The sequence below is a fragment of the Crocodylus porosus genome, unplaced genomic scaffold (assembly GCF_001723895.1).
Source record: "Crocodylus porosus isolate Cpor-Errol unplaced genomic scaffold, CroPor_comp1, whole genome shotgun sequence".
Taxonomy (NCBI): domain Eukaryota; kingdom Metazoa; phylum Chordata; order Crocodylia; family Crocodylidae; genus Crocodylus; species Crocodylus porosus.
In genome coordinates, this window is record NW_017728931.1 from 134,432,742 (window position 1) to 134,451,906 (window position 19,165).

At 43.7% G+C, this 19,165-nt stretch overlaps 1 protein-coding gene across 4 annotated transcripts in view; it reads left to right on the forward strand.

The window, feature by feature from the left end:
• Nucleotides 1-19,165, forward strand: part of NUDT5 (nudix hydrolase 5) — a 34,748-nt gene that overhangs the window by 6,277 nt on the left and 9,306 nt on the right. For 2 of the 4 annotated variants that reach the window (XM_019543703.1, XM_019543702.1), the window contains 9 exons: nt 1,568-1,653; nt 4,873-4,940; nt 6,699-6,751; nt 8,113-8,220; nt 8,795-8,890; nt 10,031-10,132; nt 11,830-11,838; nt 12,845-12,898; nt 13,741-14,110. In XM_019543703.1, the coding sequence (XP_019399248.1) occupies nt 1,591-1,653; nt 4,873-4,940; nt 6,699-6,751; nt 8,113-8,220; nt 8,795-8,890; nt 10,031-10,132; nt 11,830-11,838; nt 12,845-12,898; nt 13,741-13,850 (663 nt within the window). In that variant the 5' untranslated portion in view covers nt 1,568-1,590 and the 3' untranslated portion in view covers nt 13,851-14,110. Of the gene's footprint in view, nt 1-1,307; nt 1,314-1,567; nt 1,654-4,872; nt 4,941-6,698; nt 6,752-8,112; nt 8,221-8,794; nt 8,891-10,030; nt 10,133-11,829; nt 11,839-12,844; nt 12,899-13,740; nt 14,111-19,165 lie in introns of those variants that run through there. The other 2 variants (XM_019543704.1, XM_019543705.1) reach the window with 2 other exon arrangements.

The following is a 19,165-nucleotide window of genomic DNA, read 5'->3' on the forward strand; positions in this document are numbered from 1 at the left end:
TTAGAAAGTGTTAGAGTAAATTGGATGCTTATCTTGCTGGGATCCTGTGACCCCAGCTGACTTCCTGCCCTTTGGGCAGGGGGCTGGACTCGATGATCTCCCGAGGTCCCTTCCACCCTAATGTCTATGAATCGTAGAAAATTAGGGCTGGAAGGGACCTCAAGCAATCATCTAGTCCAGCCACGTACTCAAAGCTGTACCATCCCCAGCTAGATCATCCCAGCCAAGGTTTTGTCTGCCAGGTATTAAAACCTCAGAGGATGGAGATTCCACCCCCTCTCTAGGTAACCTGTTCCAGGGCTTTACTACCCTCCTATTATCTAACCTAAACTTCCCTTGCTGCAACTTGAGACCACTGATCCTTGTTCTGTCATCTGCCACCACTGAAAACAGTCCAGCTCCATCCTCTTTTGAACCCCCTTCACATAGTTGAAGGCTGCTATCAAATCCCCCTCAGTCTTCTCTTCTCTAAAGTAATTAAGACCAGTTCCATCAGTCTTTCTTCAGAAGTCATGGTCCCCAGCCCCCTAACCATTTCCCTTACCCTCTACTGGACTCTCTCCAATTTGTCTACATCCTTTCTGTAGTGGGGGGCCCGAAACTGGACACAGTACTCCAGATGTGGCCTCACCAGTTGAATAGAGGGGAATATTCACTTCCCTGTATCTACTGGCAACACCCCTAATAACGCAGCCTGGTATGCTGTTAGCACAACACATTATGTGCAGCTCTCCTAGGAGACAAGGACCATGTGCCCTTGTTGCAAAGAAGGCTGTGTACCCAGAAATGTTACTTTCAAGCCTGGCTCTGGATTTGAGAGCTACCCAGTTGCCACAGCTGTAAATGAGTACCTAGTTATTCAGGCTGGCCAGTCAAAGGTGATTGGATGTGATGCTGATCTCATCACTCCTAGGCGTGTCGTTAGCTGCATAAACTGGCATCCTCTAACCATTCTAGTGCAATGTACGTCTCGGGCTCAGGCTGACCTTTCTTTGACCTCATCTTTTGAATAGGGGGAGAGTCTGAATGACTGAATGCAATGAATTTGGGGATTTTTTCTCTGGTTCTGATACCTTCTCCTAAACTGTCTGTTTTCTCTTCACGCTCCTTTTGAGATTGCAGTTATTTTCTTAACCCTGCTGGCACCACGTTTTGGTCTCCAGTCCAGCTCATGCTGTGGCAACATATTGCCATAGCCTTGCATGGAGGTCGAAATGGGGCATGGTAGCTAACATAAAGTCATAAGCCATCACTAATGGGAGGCATGACTGGGATACTTGGCCTATAAATCACACAGAGTAGATCCTCTGCTGGTATAATTGTTTTAGCTCCTTTGCAGCCAGTGGAAATATGACAGTTCAAACCAGCTGATGATATAACCTGTAATTCCAGATACACATTGAATCACTTGCCTCATAGCTACACACATGATATTTGTAAGACAGTGATTGGTTTTGACATCAAGTGGTACTAAAAAGTCTTCATTTGTCAGGTTGGAATACAGTCATAAACGCTTTAACTTTACCTTGAAGGCAAATATTGACTGTTTTGTGTGGACTTTGTGCAGGTGAAAGACCATTATCCCTGAAAATGGAGAACAAAGCAAGCACAGGTCTTCCAAAAGCCACCAGAGAAACCATCCTTAAAAATGAGGTATAAAGGTTTTCTTTTGGAATATTGGTATTTTATTTGTTATATAACATAGCATTTATGTAAGAGTTGTTAGGAAATATGTCCATTGAGAGTGAGAAAACATTAGATTCTGTGGCATGTTAGATGTGTGAAGGCAGCGTGGTCTAAGGAGGTGACATGCAGATGGTGTGGGGTTTTTTGTAAGCTTTTTATGTTTTTCTATGTTAGCAGAATCAGAAGATGTCAAGTCTCATTTTCCCTGGCTATAATGGTTCTGGTTCTGTGGGTATTGTAACATCTACTATGAGCTCTCTTACCCATGCCCCTGAAGCTCTTAAGTTAAGGTATTTTAATAGGGAAATCTTTTCTTTAAAGTATTTGCTGGTCTTTAGAGTAAAATAGCATTTTAAAACAGTTTCAAATAATTTCCCTCTCTGTTGCAAGGCTTTCATTCTTGGTTCTCATGGTGGCATAATTTTATTAGCTTTCTCATCACCAGAGTGTTTTCCAGGGTAGGCAGCCCTGTGAACTAGCAGGGAGGAAAACTGTTAACGTATAAAGCAGGATTTTATTTTTCTGTTGGTGTTTTTTTAAATAAATTAAAAAGTAGACACTAGCCTTTGAAAATTCCTTTTTGCCCTGCTCCTACTAGTCCCACTTACTTTTTTTAGATAATTCCTCTCCTCCTCCTTTTGGGATTTTCCCCCTCAAGCAGTGTTGGAGGACTGCAAGAAGATCTAGTCTATTCCAGACTTCTCTAGTGCTCCCTGTGGCTTTCACAGACATCTTACACCTGAAAGCATTGTTTGAGGGTTGGCCCTTGGCCTTATAATGAAGCAGTCTGTAGTTTTGTCAAGCTGTAGAGTACAGCTTCCTGCTGTTGCTTGTCTCCCTAGCTGCTTAAAGGATGCTGCAGTAACATTTACTAGAACAAAAACTATTTTTAAAAACTATTTTTATTGGCACTAGACAGAGAAATGAGAACTAAAAGCTGACTCTAAAATGGAACGCAGCCGGCAGAACACTGCAAAGCACCTTCGACAGGGCCCAGATGAGGGATTTGTCTTCAGCGGCATAAAACTGTCTCTCAGGACACATCTGCCACCCCCCAGAAGCTGTTAAGCTCAATGCCAAGAAGCACCCCTCTCCACTTATGCCAGGTCTGCAGTGCCAAACCTGGATGTGAGGCAGTGGAGCCACATCTCACCGCTGCCTTCAAACAGGCCAGAGATGGGGAGCTCACCAGCTTTGGCAGGGAGCTTCATTCTTCATTTTCTGGGTTTGACTTGTACAAAAAGCAGCAGCTGATGTGGCACACTTCTCAGCAGTGCTCTCAGGAGTGCCTTGGAAGTGGCATGGACATGCCCTCTGTCAGCTGGTGCAGTCAGATCACACGCCCAACCAGATATGTGACCCCCAAGGGCTGCTGTTCCTCCATAGGCAATATGGAGGTGTTGTGGTTCTCCCTCCCTGTGGCAAGTATAGGAACATTACCTGGCTTTGGGATAAATTCGGAAACGCTTACATTTTTATAATCATTCACAAGACTGTAGAGTGACCTATAACCTTATTAACTGGTCTCTTAGTTGCAGCTTTTGGTCCCTGTTATTACAAGAATGCCTTGTGAAATGTATGTGGTGTTGTGCTTTGTTATATTTGTCACCCAGATGGCACCCCTTTCTAGAATCTGAGCCAGGTTGGACTGAAACATTTCTGCCCATCTCACCCTTCCAAAGAGCAGACCCATGTGCCAGATTCCTTGTGCTGTTTAGCAATCACTGAGGTGGCTACTGGGGTAATGATTGCCAGCTGAGCTATCTTCTGCAACTTTGTTTGGCCATGGTGAATATTTCGGGCCTCTTACCCTCTGCAGTGTTTAAAAAGAGTTGCTCAATTCTCATTAACTACAAGCTAATGTGTGTTCCATTGCACCGGTACATTTTCTGACCACATGTTGACCAACTGATTATGCCTCAGGCACACCAGTACCCACTTTGTTCTCAGGTCATACATTTTGTTACATTATTCTTTGAGTGTGTTTGTTTGTTACATTCCTGGGTTATCTTGTTTGTTACCAAATCCAACAAACACAGAGTTACCAGTTCTTGGCCACTTAATTCTTGTAGGCAGCTTCAGGTCATTTTTTACAATCGCTGTTACGTTCCATGGTGACCTGCAAGGCCTGGTATGGATTGTTTCAGATATTGTCTAAGTTTTAAGAAATGTCAGGTGTTGACCCTTTCTAATATCCTAACTAGGCCTAAGCCTCTGGCTTGGCCAATAGATGCTCATGGCCAGCATGTGACAAAAGTCTGTGTTTGTCCTCAGAAGCTGGTAAGTACTAGAAACATTTACCTTTCTGCTACATTACTGTGACCACAAACCCATGTAAAAGCCCTTTGAAAGCATCTAGCTCATTCTCCTATTCCTGCAGCATAGAATGTAAAGCAGCCTTCCAAAAATTCATGAACCTAAAATACACTTGACCACCTTTTAACATAAGGTTGGAAGAGCTATGGCTATTTTGTTTACTTCTCAAAATAACAGATTTGTCCATTTTTACAGCTGACTTCGAATTCAGGTTAGGACTGAAGTTAGCTTACAGGGACTTAGCTAACAGGGACCTAACAGTTCAGTAATCTCACTTCATAGATTCTAGATTCAACACCTTCTATGAAGTGAGGTGACTCAGTTACTGAACTGGTAGGTCCCCGTTAGCTAAGTTTCTCTTTGCCCTGTGGTTGCATGTCTCTCCTCCTCTTCTGCTGGCGTCTGTGCCCTTCTTTGCCATGTTTCCTTTCTTTCTCTTTCTCTAGTTTTTTTCTATGTACAGTTATGACTTCTGTGGCTGAACGTTCCTTTCTGCTCCCTGGACTGTACTAGAAGAACTTGGTGTGAAAACCCCACCTGAGTTGTTTTTGGCCTCTGGAGGTCCTTCCTCTTCCTCCTTCACCATAATTCCCTACTTTTTTGAGGTCTTCTCCTCACTGGTTGTGAATCATCTGTTGCAGTCAGTTGTACCTGGTTCCTGATGAGAAGCTCAAGTTATCTTCTGTTCCTATTTCAAGCTGTCTGAAAGAATGGACTCTTCGGCTAGGTACAGTAATGCTAATCTTCCAGCTTTCCACTTGTGCTGATGTTGAAATTGATGTCTTCAGAGGAACAAAGAGATCCCACCCTCCAAAAAATGTCCATAGTGTCATCATTGCAGTTTGTTTAACCAATGACTGTTTATTTTAGGTAATTACAGAAAGGAAGTGGGTAAAGCTTGAAGAAACAACATATGTTGACCGCTTGGGTAAAACCAGGTAAGTTTCTTTCTGTGATACTTTCAGATGCCTGTACTTCCAAGCTTTTCTATATGAACCAGCCAAAGACTGGTTGGCACTTCTAAAGAACTTAGAAACCCATTTCTTAGCATCCTGGGCCAAATTCTTCCATCATGGAACTCTTTACAAATTAGATGTTGCCAATGAAAAACTAGAACTACGAGAGGGGTCAAGCTTTAGAACAGTCTACATAGAGCAGTCCTGGGATCTCCATGCCTAGATTTTTCAAGAGCAGTTTAGACAGATACTTGGCTGGGATGGTTTATTAAGGGATGGCCTTCCCTTGAGCAGGGAGCTGGATGAGGTCACTCTCAGCCTTTCTTTCCTCTGTTCCTGTTTTCCTGCCTTTTTGATGTATGTCGTAGCCTATAAGGTAAAGTGTGGCTTCTAAATGCTTTCAGTGCCGTTCTTGTGCTTCTCTTGCTGTTGCAGCCATTTGCAAAAATCTCCTGCAAAACTGAGGCTGCAAAGTTTAAGGATGCAAAAAGATTACTTATAAGAGGTCCCTTTTGGCTTCCCTGCTTATTCATGAAGGGCTTCTTTTCTGTTGATGGCAATGTGCCTGATCCTCTGCAGGGTCTTGCATACTGTTAGCATGTTCCTGCTTGGCAGAGGGGTGCCCTTGCCTTCTCTATGCCTCCCATGGATTCTTAGGCCTATCCTGTTCTCTTTCTGTGTCAGATAAAGCTCTCCATTTTTAGTCCAGCTATGCCTCCTGGGAATGCCAGTGCTACCTTATCTTCCCTCTTTCTAGTACATTGGCAACCTTACTGATTGCTTTGAGTCTCCCTCTTCACCAACAAAGCTTTGTTGGTGAAGAGTAGCCTTTAGAAATGTCAGCAACTGAGGCCTTTATGGAAAGTTTATGTTTTTACATTTGTTCTGTCCCTTGCTTTTCAGTTATGAGAGGCCTTGGCCATTTTTGGATTCAAGCTGCTAACTGACATGAGCAACTGACCTAAAAGGTCAGATCTGGTTGTCATATAACCATTGTAATGCATGAGTCAGAAAGAAAGCATGCTTGTATTGATTGTTTTTCCCCAGAAGAATTAACTGACCTGTACAATTGGCACTCTTTTAACATGTTGATTGCACTTCATTAGTGTCACCATTTTAAATGCACTGGTTTGCTGCTTGACTACACTCATGTGTCTGCTTCCCCATCTGTTAAATGGTCATAATGACACCTTCCCTTGTTTTTAAAAAAAAAAAAAAAAAAGCAGTACAGAAGAACTGTTGGTGATTGTCTGAAGGAATCGGTAAAAATCTGTTGCCTGGCCAGACTGCCTCCCTAATCAAAAGCAGAACAGTTGTGCTGGAGACCTTGCAGATGCTTTAAAGTAGTGGGAGCCAACCTTTTTTGGCAGGCGTGTCACAAATTAGTCCTGCACTCTCTTCCCCCAGTGCCACTCTGATCCCCTTCCCCTGCCCAGTCTGCTGCTCTGTTTCTGCTTCCTGTCTTATCTTCAGAGAAGATGGGCAGCACAGTGGCAGTCTACCATGTGCCATGCACAGAAGCTGCTCATTCCACTTCTGATGTGTGCCATAGGTTGGCCACCCCTGCTTCAAAGTGATCATTTAATGCAAGTGTACTCTTGTGCTGTTTTCACTGTACGTTGGCACGTTTGCCTTTGACTGGCAGCAGTGAAGCTGAATGGGGAGCGCATACATTCTGTATATATTCCATGTATTTTTACAGTTAACACAACCCCTCTTCTTTTTCTCTGTATTTAACAGAATTTGGGAATGCATAAAGCGTACCACCAGGAAAGAGGGCATGCCCGCTGATGGTATGATACCAGATGCCTTTGTTTCCACACTTAGCTTTCCTTGTGTATGAAAGTTTTCTAAGTTTTTTCCATAAAGCAGCTGCAGCTCCCACAATAAGAGGGTGCAGATTTATGTAAGCACCTGTTCAAAAATTAATCGCAGCATGAATAGTATAAATCAGGGGTGCCAAAAATTATGTTTATGGATGGTATCTTAGTGGGTGGGACATCACACTGGGGTCTGCCTAACAAAATAAATCTGTAGTGCAGTACTTTTATTTTCCACCAATATAATGTGTACTGTGCCTTCCATAGACAACAAGGAGAATCACTGAGCTGAAACACTGCTAAGTGTGTGCTGGTAACCAAAGCCTTGTAGATCTGCTGGCTCTGCTGACCATTAAATATCCATTTAACACCATTACAGTATCCCTTTACAGGCTTCATACCAATGCTTCAAAGATTGCAAGTGGTCTACGGGCTGCTTTGGGAACCCCGGTTATCAATCTTAAATATACTAGTGCTGGAGGTCATGTACCAGAGTGTTTGACTAAAACAGCATAGTGCTTTACCACCTGTGCCCTGGAAAGAACAGAATCCTTCCATAGCTCAACTGGAAGGAGGTAGAGAGTGTTGCCACCCAGTATAGCCTGTAGCCAGAGCTGGGGGAATAAGACACATGCCTGAGAGGTGAAGAATATGTTTGAATCTCTGGTAAAGGGGGATTAAATCCAGGCTTCCCACATTCTGAGCAAGAATACTAACCTCTAGGCTGTTGCATAAAAGCACCACTTTCTCATCTCCTAACCCTTGTCTTAAAGATGGGGAAATTTGCTTGGTGTTTTGAAGAAAAGATGCAGCCAAGGCATAGGATTTTGGCTGGGGTGTGCTAATGCCCCTATTGGGACTTAAATCCAGAGGTTCCTGGCTAGAGGGTCTTGCCCCTCTGCTCAGGGTCAGATCAATAGCCATGTTTAGGGTCAAGAAGGAAGGATCAATTAGGTTAGGTAATGGATTTGTATAGTTTTGATAAGGATGATCCTGCCTCAGGCAGGGGGTGGGAGTAGATGACCTCTGGAGAGTCCTCTCCCCCTACTTCTCTAGGATTCACTGCAGGTGCCACATTCAGGAGATTCCAAGTGAAGGGAGGAACTTCCCTCTAGTCCTGAGAGAGACAGTTTAACACACACCACTGTCCTCAGCAGTTCTGTGCTGGCTAGCTCCAGGCAACTCTTTACCCCTGGAATCTACTGAGGTGTCTGACTCTAGGCAGCTCAGTACCATCTTCAGTTGGGGGAGGGAGGGAGTCTGGGCACTGCAGTCCTCAGGGCCTGACCCACTCAAAAGCTGTTTTTCCATCACTGTTTTCTTTCTGCCGGCAGGTGTTGCAGTTATAGCTGTATTGCAGAGAACTCTCCACTATGACTGCATCGTGTTAGTGAAACAATTTAGGCCTCCAATGGGAGGCTATTGCTTGGAGTTCCCTGCAGGTAGGCAACTGAACTGTTAGGATGAAATGCACAAAACTATGATATGTAGTTTAGCTTGTCCACTTGCTTAAGGTTGCTACTATTAATGTGCTAGGTCCTTAACTTAGAGGCTGGTGGTGCTTCCTATGTTAGAATCTCCTATACGGGGAAGTAGGCATATTGGGAAATCCAGAATGCAAAGTGAGAACCATCTTTGACTTGCTTTGTAGACTCCTTCCAACTCCTTGTTGTTGCCTGTTCCTTCCCTTTTTGCCCTCTGAAAAAGCAGACACCTTTGAGCTTGATATGAATGTCCTGTCCTTGAGGGATCTCTCTGCCTTGCAGGGTAGCTGCAAACTCCAGTCTATCAAGCCCAGAAAGTCGGGAGTCCTGTGTTCTTGTCCTGCATCTAATATAGGGCTGCCTGTGATCTTTTTCCCCCTCCTAGTTGCTCAGTTTCTTCATCTGTAAAAAAAAAAATAAAAAAAAAAAAGACTCTCTTTTCCTCTGTAAAGCTCACTTAGCTCTAAGGATGGTCACTATTGTGTGAGAGAAGAGTTATAATTCTTACATTTTGTTCATGAATTATTTACAGGCCTTATTGATGAAAATGAAAGTCCAGAAAGTGCTGCCCTGCGGGAGTTGGAGGAGGAAACAGGATTCAAAGGGGAGGTCACTGAATGTTCTCCAGGTCTGTAGGCTTTGACTGACTGACTTAGCAGTAACCCTAGCCCTCTTCATGGGCATGGAACCCAGTAGCTGCAATGGATCTATAGAGGTCCCACTCTTCAGGGTGGAAAGCTCAAAGAGAGGTGGCCTGCATACCTACAGCACCACTGGGAAATTTGGACTCTAGATGTAGTCCTTAAGGCTGTGACTGTAGATCCACTGGCTCAGACCTCTATGCGTTGGGATGTAGGGAAGGACTTTTCTTTTAAGAACCCTTGCATGAAACCCACTTACTCAGGTTCTGACGTGGTGCTTGGCACACACAGTTTGATAGGTTTGTTTTGGAATCTGACCAGACTTTGGCATATGTTCATTAAAAGGTCAAAGCATCTGGGCTGAAGTTGAATTTTTCCCACAAAACCATCCAGTGAATGAAGAACAGCTGCGTAATGCAGCTTCTGACGATGGGATCACCCTTGCCCCAGCTGGGCAATGGTAGCTGAACCCAGGTTTTTGACAAATGATTTGTAACAAAAAGGAAGAAGGTGTTAATATAAAATGCATCTAGCCATCCTTGATAGCCTGCCTCTGTTTTTGGATTTTCCATACTTCCTTTGGCAGATGAGCTTGGAATCCACAATTGAAAAAAAGGGTGAATTGCTCAGGAAAATTTGGGGATGGATTTTTGGATCCTGTTTTTGAGCCTACACCCATGTTAAGGTCATCCTGTGCTTTCAGTGAATAGTGCAAAATTTATACAGAGTTGAAAAGTGTGCGTGTAGCTGATGGCAGATTGGGCTGTCCGCATTTCTTTGCAGAGAGCCTTTGTGGGGGAGACTCAAGCTAGTATTTGTTATGGAAGTAGAAGCAATAAAACAAATTCACGTACTGATAATATTCAGCATGTGAATCAGACTCCTGATTTGAAAAGGGCCTGTGTAAAATGAGAATGCACAGTTGTGGGAAGAATTCCGTGTTGGAACAATATGTAGGAATCTTTTCTCTTGGCTTTGTGATACTGGTTGATGAAATGGAATGAGGTGATGTCCTGATAAGTAAGTTCTCTTATTAGAACACACAGAGCAGGGTGAAAATCTGTGTCGAAATGTCCTGGAGTCTGGGCTCTTGTTTATCAAAATGAATGTGTAATTTGGCTTTCTAGTTCTTTGTTTGGACCCGGGTTTGACAAACTGCACAACATACCTTGTGAATGTGGCCATCAATGGAGATGACCCTCAGAATACAAGGCCCAAGCAAAAGCCTGGTGAGTCTTGCTTCATGTACAGTACGTCACTGCTGTCTCATTAAATGCCAACATCCCCTAAATATGCTATGAAAGTCTTGAATAGTTAACGGTACAGGATTCTAATTAACTATGTCATTGAAATCTGTTGAATCTCCACATGACTTCAGAATTAGCTCCTTAAAGGCTGCCCTAGGACATGGTAGAGTTAGTGGAAGCTGTCTCACTGACCAGTCGAAGGTGCATCAGGCACTAAAGGCTAGATCTGCAGTGGGGACTTGGGCATCACTGTGCTCAGTGTTGCAGTGTCTGATTTCTACGTGCTCAACCTCCTAGTGCATTTCACAGCATCGATAGGAAGTGTCTAGGCTCCCTGTGCCATTCACAGAGAAAGTTGCACACAACAGGATTCACGAAGGCCAGCACAGGCTGCGTTGCTTAAGTCGGCCAATAGGAAACACTGCAGGGAGGGATATGTCTGAAATGCTATCCCTTTCTACAATTTAGTTGTCTTACCCTGAGATGCAGGGAAGCACCTTCTGCTCACCACAGTTCACAGCCCTAGAGCTTTTCCTGGAACGAGGAATGGAAGCCTTTTCTTCAGACCATGGTGTATTGCCCTGCTTTTCTTTAGTGACTGGATAGGAGCAGGCACTTAAGATCTGGGAGGCTCATGTTTAGTTCTTTCCTCTCTCTTGGGTAAGATCTTAGGAAAGAAGGGTGGGAAGGGACCTCCTCTGGCTGAGGGGATTTGAATTCTCATCTCTTGCCACCCCTGAACATATCCTAATCACGAGACGATTACCATGGGTAATCGTATTGCATGGGAGTATTGGGGTAATTGTATTGCATGGTAAGAATATTGCATGGGAAAGAGAGAGACATTTATAAGCCCTCCTGCTAAAGCTTCACTTTGCATGGAAAACACAAATATTCACTGAACCAGGAAGAAAGCACAGGTGATCTCTGTAAACTAGTGTAGGCTGCTATGGGCAGAGTCTGGGCAGGTCATCACAGGGTGTGTTTGGTCAAACTAGTTGAACTGATCACTTCTACTTTTGCTGCTGGCTATGACCAACAATCCACTGTTCAGGGCCCTTGCCTCTCCTGCAGCCATTATTAGTGGATAATACCTGGAGGACACCCCAGGCTTGTTAGTTGTAAAACAACCAAAGCAAGTTAAACAAATAAGTTAGCACTTAGCTGTCATTCAGTGGTTCTTCCAGGCTTCACCCACTGGCTGCCTCTCATCTTTCGGAGGCATTGCAGAGCCCCGCAGCCTTGTGCAACAAAGCAAATGAGCAAACAAACAGAGAAGAGCCCTGCTCCAGGCTCTCCAGGTGGCTGCTTAACCCCTGGCGGCTTCAGGCAGCCTGCTCCCTTGAGGCTGCTTGGAGTATCTTTTATCCTTCCCACTCTGGGCTCACATGGATGATCATCTCTCACTCCCCACACCTGTCAACTCCCTTGCTGCAGGGCTCACTACGTCCCTGGACTTAGTTCCCCAGCCTCCAGTGAGTTCTCCCAGGTCTGGGGTGGGTGCGCCAAGGTGTCTGTGGGGTGTGGGGTTGTTCAGACTCCCCTGACCCTCTAGTAACATGGCAGGGCCCTGTTACAACCAGTAGTTAGGGCAATCCCTTGGAAAAGAGGAGACTGGACTTCCAGCTCCTCTTTCACTGAGTTACTGTGTTAATACTGTTTTCTTCTTTTACTTGCAGAGGAGGGAGGTATGTTGCTCATTTAACTTTGCAGCAGCTCGGACTGCAGCTAAGTATGCTTCTGACATTCCATTAAATTTGCAATGTGAGCGTTATTTGTAAACTCTTGTCTCTGTGGCTAATAGCAGTTTCTGGGCATCACCATCTACACAGTGACACTGTATGAGCTCATTTGACTTCAATGGGCTTTGGAATAGGCTTGATATTTTGAAACAGCTGTTGTCCTAGGTTTAAGGGCATATCTATAGCTATATCCTTAAACCTATATATTATTAACCTAATATTCAAGCCAGTTTTTATATTGGTTTGAAATATAAATATATATGAGAGAAGGAGAGGAAGAATTCAACTGATGTCATAGTGTCCATGATACCTCAAAAGCCAATAGCTCAGCTAGTGTGAATCACTGTAGCTCCACTAACATCTGTAGATCTGGCCCCTAGCCTGAAATTTGGGGGATTAACCCACAAACAGTTATAAGAAATAAACAGGCCTTCCTTAAACATGCTGACCAAAGCTGCTTGAAAGCAACAAGGAATAAACTCTCATTTCTCTTATGGGTTGCATTATACCTTCTCTGTCCTTGGAGTCAAAGGCACATCAGGATCCATTACTATACCAGCCATCCAGACCTAGGCCTATCGGTCCTTTTAGCAGTGGAGTATTTGACCATGTTGCAGGGGGAAAATAGTCTTTGCCCTACTCCGCTATCAGCTCTTACACTTGCCACCATTCACCTATTTGGTTGTGTGGCTGTTGCAGTTTCCTCTCAAAACTAATTTCTGACTTTCCTCTGATTTTCACCTGTCTTTAAATCACATTGGCAAGTCTAGGTGCTTGGATTATTACTATATTAAGTTTCTTGGGGAAGATTAATTTGAATATGGCTTCTTGTCTGTATCCTATTTTAGTTCAAAAACCTAAGAATGATACTTCTCTTTAGATCAAATTTTGCTGTTTTTGACAGAAAAAAGTACTGTATTAGTAATATGATTTGGTTTTTCTTCCTCCTTAGAATTTGTGGAAGTGGTCTCACTACCAAAAAATGATCTACTGCAAAGAATTGAGGGTAAGAGCTCCTATTTTGTGGCACTTTAAGCAAATTAATAAAACATATTGAACATGCCTTAGTTACTCTTTTCACATAGTGTAAGTCAACTGATATCTGCGTTTGCTGTACTTCAGTTACTACAGGGATCTTTCAGACTTCCTGTCTTCTAAACCCAACATCTGCTTGCTTGGTTTCGTAAGGATTTGGAGTAACCGTGCATTATTAGCCTTCTATACCTGGTGTCAAATTTTCTGTAAGGGAATGGATAACATTTATCTGATTGAATCAGGAATGTTTAAGCTTTCATGAGCAAGAGCTCAGTGCTAGCATTGAACGAAGCAAGCTCTCACATATCTGATTCAGTCTATGGGATACTTTCTGTCTAACTTCAAACTAACATGACTACCTCCTTTATAGTCTGTCTAGCTTCAGTCCAGTGGGAGTAGCTTTTAATGCAGGATCACTTTGGATATCTTTAAACTGAGCAGCTTCCTATCACAGAGCAGCTACTTAGTTCTGTATTTTTGGACTTATTCTTAATATTCAAGCCAGTTTTCATATTGGTTTGAAGCATAAAGGGTAAATTTTAATGTGTTGCTGCTAAAGTTACAGATAACCATGCATTTTAGGATCCAACTCCCTATAACTTAAAAAGGGTATCATTATAGTAGAAATATGACAGCTTCCTTGATAGACTTACCTTCCATTTTGTTTTGAATTTATGAGGCTGAAGTATCTATCTTCTTACTTACCATCTTTTTGCAAATTTGTGAGGCTTCTGTACTACTTATGAATGGATTGACCTTATATCTTTCACTGTTTGCTTTATGTGTATTTCTGACATTCTTACTTTTTTGCAGAGCTAAACGCAGAAGAGAACATTGTAGTGGATGCCAGACTTTATAGCTATGCCTTGGCACTGAAACATGCAACAGAAAAGCCTTTAGAAGTGCCTTTTATGAAGTTCTAATGCTGTGTGGTACGAGATCTTGAAAACTTGGATGTGATTCAAGTGATCATGGTAGATATAGAAGCAGTACTTCATACTAGAAAAGTTCTGTAGATCTATATACAGACATATAAACAACTATATTTCAGGCAGTAATTTCTCCAAATACTTTGACCTAGAGTTAGACGATAAAGAAGTCAGTTGTTACATAATACATGAACTCTGGTCAATGGAATCTTGTTGTTTTTAGAATTAAAAAAAAAAAAAATCATGTCCCTTAAGTTGTCTGAATAGATCATTTTTTCTTGCTCCTTTCAGCAGTACGTTTAAAACACTTTCTATCCCAATATACTTCACAAAAGTATGCTGAAACGGTACACAGACATAATCTCATCACAGAAATATGGCCACTTCTGTGGTAGAACAGTACAGCAGACATCCTACTTAAAGGTTGTGTATTGAATTCAAGTAGACGGAATGCAGGCAACCCTGTAAAGCAACATTTTGAAAGGAGACGGATGTATAAAAAGTGCCAGAGATCAAGTCTTTTATTTTACATCCTTGACAAAGATGTCAAAGCTATTAATGGTTTGACTGTCCAGCATGGCATGTGATGGTCACCCCCTTCTAAAGTGTCATCAGCCTGTTAAAGGGGCTAAGTTTGACACCCAAAAAATCACAGTTAGCTTTGAAAATCCAATCTATGTCAAATCAAGGCCTTGATCTCTTCTCGTTCTGAGATCAGAGTGGATTTTTCACACTACTAATGCTTTTGGTTTGGCCTCACAGAGTCATAGGCTGGTATATGTGAAGGGTGGGCAAAAGGGCAGATCTGGCCATGTTGCTGTGGCCAGTTTCCATGGAGACCCCAGCAGCAGTGGGGCCAGGGTTTCCATGGTGACCGGCCCCAGCAGTGCTGGCAGGGCACAGCTGAGCAGAGGGCCAGGATCTAGAGGTGGTGATGGCATGGTCTGGAGCCAGAGCCAACAGAACTGTTGCCTACACACCCCAGACAGGGGCATGCAGGCAGTGGATCATGGCTCTGCCCTGGATCTGGACCACACTGTTACCACTGCAAGATCCCAGCCCTGGAGTAGCCCCCCCACCCCCGCCCAGCTGAGCACTGTCAGAGGCTGGTCTCCTTGGAACCCCTGGTCCCAAGCTGTCATGGCCCCTGGTGCTGAGGTCTCCATGGAAGCTGGCCACAGCAATGCAGGCAGGGGCTGCTGGGAAGCAAAGTCTGCTGCGGACCCAATCCAGCCCATGGGCCAAACTTTACCCGCAACTGGCGTTACCTTCTCAAAGCAAACCTGCCAAAGAGCATGATATGGCTGCAGGTTACAGTGATAAGAAATAGTGGTCTAGGATCAGAATTCAATAGCTTTGAATATTCCTCATCTACTAGATGCAGATTCTTTCTTAGCTAATTTCTGGGGCCTTGAACATAATTGACTCACCAGGCACAGTGCTGTCCTCTGTTTTCATAGGGCTTAGAAAATTAAAATGATGGCATTCATTGTACTTCCACTGAGGTGAAATAGCAACGTGGAAGAAATCAAACTTCGCATTGTGGTTGAATCAGAACTGACAGAGCCAGCTTTTCGTTATTTAGGGCTATACTGCGATCACAGGGAGGATTTCCTACAGCAAGGGGAATCGCCCACGTGTCTGTTTCAAATGAATCCTCCTCCTCTCTAAGTTTTTAAGCATTTTTATACTTAAGACAGATAAAGAGAAAAAGAATACGACCTTGGAGAAACTAAAACAAGTTTACTTAATTGGACATCTGTCCACAGGGTAATAAGACATGCAGGATTTCTTATCTCAAAACATGCAACAGAAATGAGCAGTATCAGCACTTCAGATCTCTGTCTGTTTTTCTAGTCAAGTAGGCCAGAAGCCCAACAAATTTACTCCTACAGCAACATGAAGCAATCTAACAAATATATCAGTGGAAGACTAGTACGATAGATCACAACATAGTAGGTAGCAGATAAAGGCACAAGTCGTTTCCATCATGGAATGATGTAATTTTTTCAATAAGACTCATAAAAATAAAGGAATTTAGGAAGCTGAAGTCAGGTATGCAATGATGGCATCATTTTGCACATAAAAACCTAAAACAGAATTCAAGCCTTCAGAGAAAAAAAAAAAAAAGAGGTGTATTCATTCTTTTCAGCTATTGTCTAACAGCTTCCTGTGGTTTAGGGAAAAGCCCAATTTTAGATCAAAGACATGCTGAACTTTCGGGTGACTTCAGCTGTAACTGATGTTGGTCCATACAGCTATGGAATTTATTCACTTTAAAAAGGATGAACTAAAAGAAAGGTGGATAGACTAGTATTTTTCATTTTTAAAAAGGTAAATACATTAAAAGCAGCTAGGCAGGGAAGTCAGACTAAAGAGCTCAAGGACCTGTATGTTTTGGGGTCTTGATACTTCTTTGTGCCAGAAGTGCAAAAAAAAAGTTAACTAAAGTTTACTTCCCAAACAAGAGGAATGTTATAAAGAATCTAGGCCCAGTGCTTAGAAAAGGGTAGTGGGAATAAGCAGGCAGTTTACAAGGAATGTAAGAAATTCTGATCACCAAGAAGTGTAAGACATAAAGAAAATAGGGCCACTATACAGTGAGGATGGAGTAAAGAATTGAGGTATGGTCCAAAAAAGCCAAATGAAGGCTTTGCCTTAGGTTTTTCTTTTTCTTTTTTTTTTTTTTAAATAGGGATGTTAAACATGGGAGAAAAGCAAGATAACTAACAGGAAGGAGCATATTCGCATGAAAGGTACCACATCCGATGTAGAAATAGGGGGCTTAAATGTGCTCAAGCCTGGAGTGCAAAGTAATCTTTATCCCAGAATACTAAAAAGAACCAGCACATGAAATTACAAGTCCAAAGCACTTTATTCAGTCAATTAATAGGAGTACCATTTGACTGAAGCAAAAAAACCCAAACAAACAAACAAGACACTATACCTATGTATTTAAAAAAAAAATTAAAAATGGGAACCAAGTTTTCCAGGCAACTTCATACAAATTAGTCTGATCTTAGCAGTATGCAGGATTATTTTAGTCTTCAGAAATAAAAAGATAAAATTCTTCTGGGGGTGTGCTAATAAAGATTTTCTTGTCCAGTACCAATAGCCAATTAGTCACCAAGCATATCCATCAATATTGATCCAGTAACCGATTTACAGAAATGCAGCCAGGCAGTGTGGAGAACAGTGCCCTGGAGGTAAACCTGCGGAGGGGAAGGGGTGTGTGGGGGCAGATCAAGGCCCCCAGAGTGAGGGAGAGGGGCAGGGGCTGAGGGCACTGCCCAGCCAGGGTGATGAATAGGACCCTGTGGCTGGGGTGGGGAACAGGATGGAGCCACAGGCAGCTCATCCAGGGGATCAGTGGCCTGGTGCTTCAAATGGCATTGGGAGTACTTGAAGGTAAAGGTTGTCAAATCAGCTTTACTTCAAATTCCACCGCAACCATTTTTAAGCATGTGGACACTTACCTGGAGCAGTGTGGGGCAAGGGCAGGTGCAGGCTCCTTGCTGCGAGCTTGGGGCTCTCTGCCATGGGCTGCTCATCTGGGGCGTGTGGTGGGGGGTAAGGTGGGCGGCTCTCTGTCATTGCATGCATCCCTTGGGTGGATGTGGGCTGCTCACTGCAAGTTCAGGGCTCTTTGCCCTGGGAGCCACACACTGGCTGCATGTTCCCTGTTCACCCAGCAGCAAGAGGCACAATTCACCAGCACTGCCAGGTGGACGGGACACGTGGCCAGCGTGTGGCTCCTGGGGCAAAGGCAGCAGGGCAAAGAGCCCTGAGCCTGCAGCGAGCAGCTCACATCCACCCAAGGAATACATGCAGTGATGGAGAGCTGCCCACCCTACCCCACCACACCCCCTGGATGAGCAGCCCATGGCTCTGTCCTGCTCCCCACCCCAGCCCTGGGTCTCACTTACCGTCCTGGATGGGCAGCATCCCCAGCCTGTCCCACTACCTCCCTCACCACTGGGGACCTCGTTCTGCAATCCCCATTGCCCCTCCACACTCACCTGCAGGGCACTGCTCTCCCTATCATCCAGCTGCACTCCTGGCCACATGGCGTGCTGCAGCTGTGCACATGCATGCAGCATCTGGGGCCCTGGCCAGAAGCAACATTTATACTTATCAGTACATTACCAGCCATACCAGCCAAAAAAAGCTGATGGCCAATAATGTTAATTTTCCTTTTATCCTTTAATGACATTTGCACAAAATAGGTATGCTGCTGATGACAAAGCTGGAAGGCCTTATCCAAATGGCAGAGGATAAGAATAAAATGGGGAAAATTACTGGACAATCTTGAGAAATGGAGTAGTAGAAAGGAGATGAAATTCAACAGCACAAAAGATTCAAAGCCCTGTATTTGGAAATAACAATGGTAAAAATTCTCATTGTTGTTAACTGGGGACTCAGCAACTGAAAGCAAAGAGAAAGGGAGAATAAGGACTTTGACTGTGTTAATCTGTGGGGGCTCAATCCCTCCAGGACAGATCCTACACACTGGTTGGACTGCAGGTGTGAGCTGGCTGAACTCCACATGCTGGATCTGGCTGCAGTGACCACATGACAACACAATTTGGCTTGTGGGGTCATGTCATCTGAACTGTGGGGCTCCACCTGGGTTTGAAAATTTGGTGGCAGGAGACCAGTAGCAGTATTAATTGCTGGTGCATTGGGAGTAATTAATGCTGTTACTACTCCCTGGCTACCAGATGTGACCATGAGACAGCTCCACAGGCCAGGGGTTGAGCACCACTGTATTAGTTCATCACAGGATGACTCTGAGCTATCAGTGTGATCTAGCTGAAAAAGGAAAGGTGATACTATGAACCATCATACAAGGAATTCCCAGAAGAGGAACAAAGCACGAATGCTATTGTAGCCAGGCGCTACTAAGACCTCATCTAGAGCATGGTAAAATTCTGGTCACCCATGTTGAAGGAAGATTAAACTGAAACAAATAGATAACCTCAGTCAGGATGGTGATCAGAAGAACAGAGAAGCTATCGTAACAGACCAGGGCCAAGAGGAAGATGATTACACCTCAATACCTATATATAAAGCAGGCACAAGAGAGAGATAAGAATGGTTTAAGCCAAGTGACAAAGCCGCCACAAGAACAGATGGATATAATCTGGCCGTGAATAAGCTTGGACTGGAAATGAGAAGATTTCTAACTAGCTGAGAAACTAGAACAGCCTGCCAGTAGGGTAATGATTGAAGATCCACACATCTACACTATTTAGTTGAATTTAAGATTTAAGTTTGCCACCCCCACTCAGCAAGGGTGGGGGGGGAGA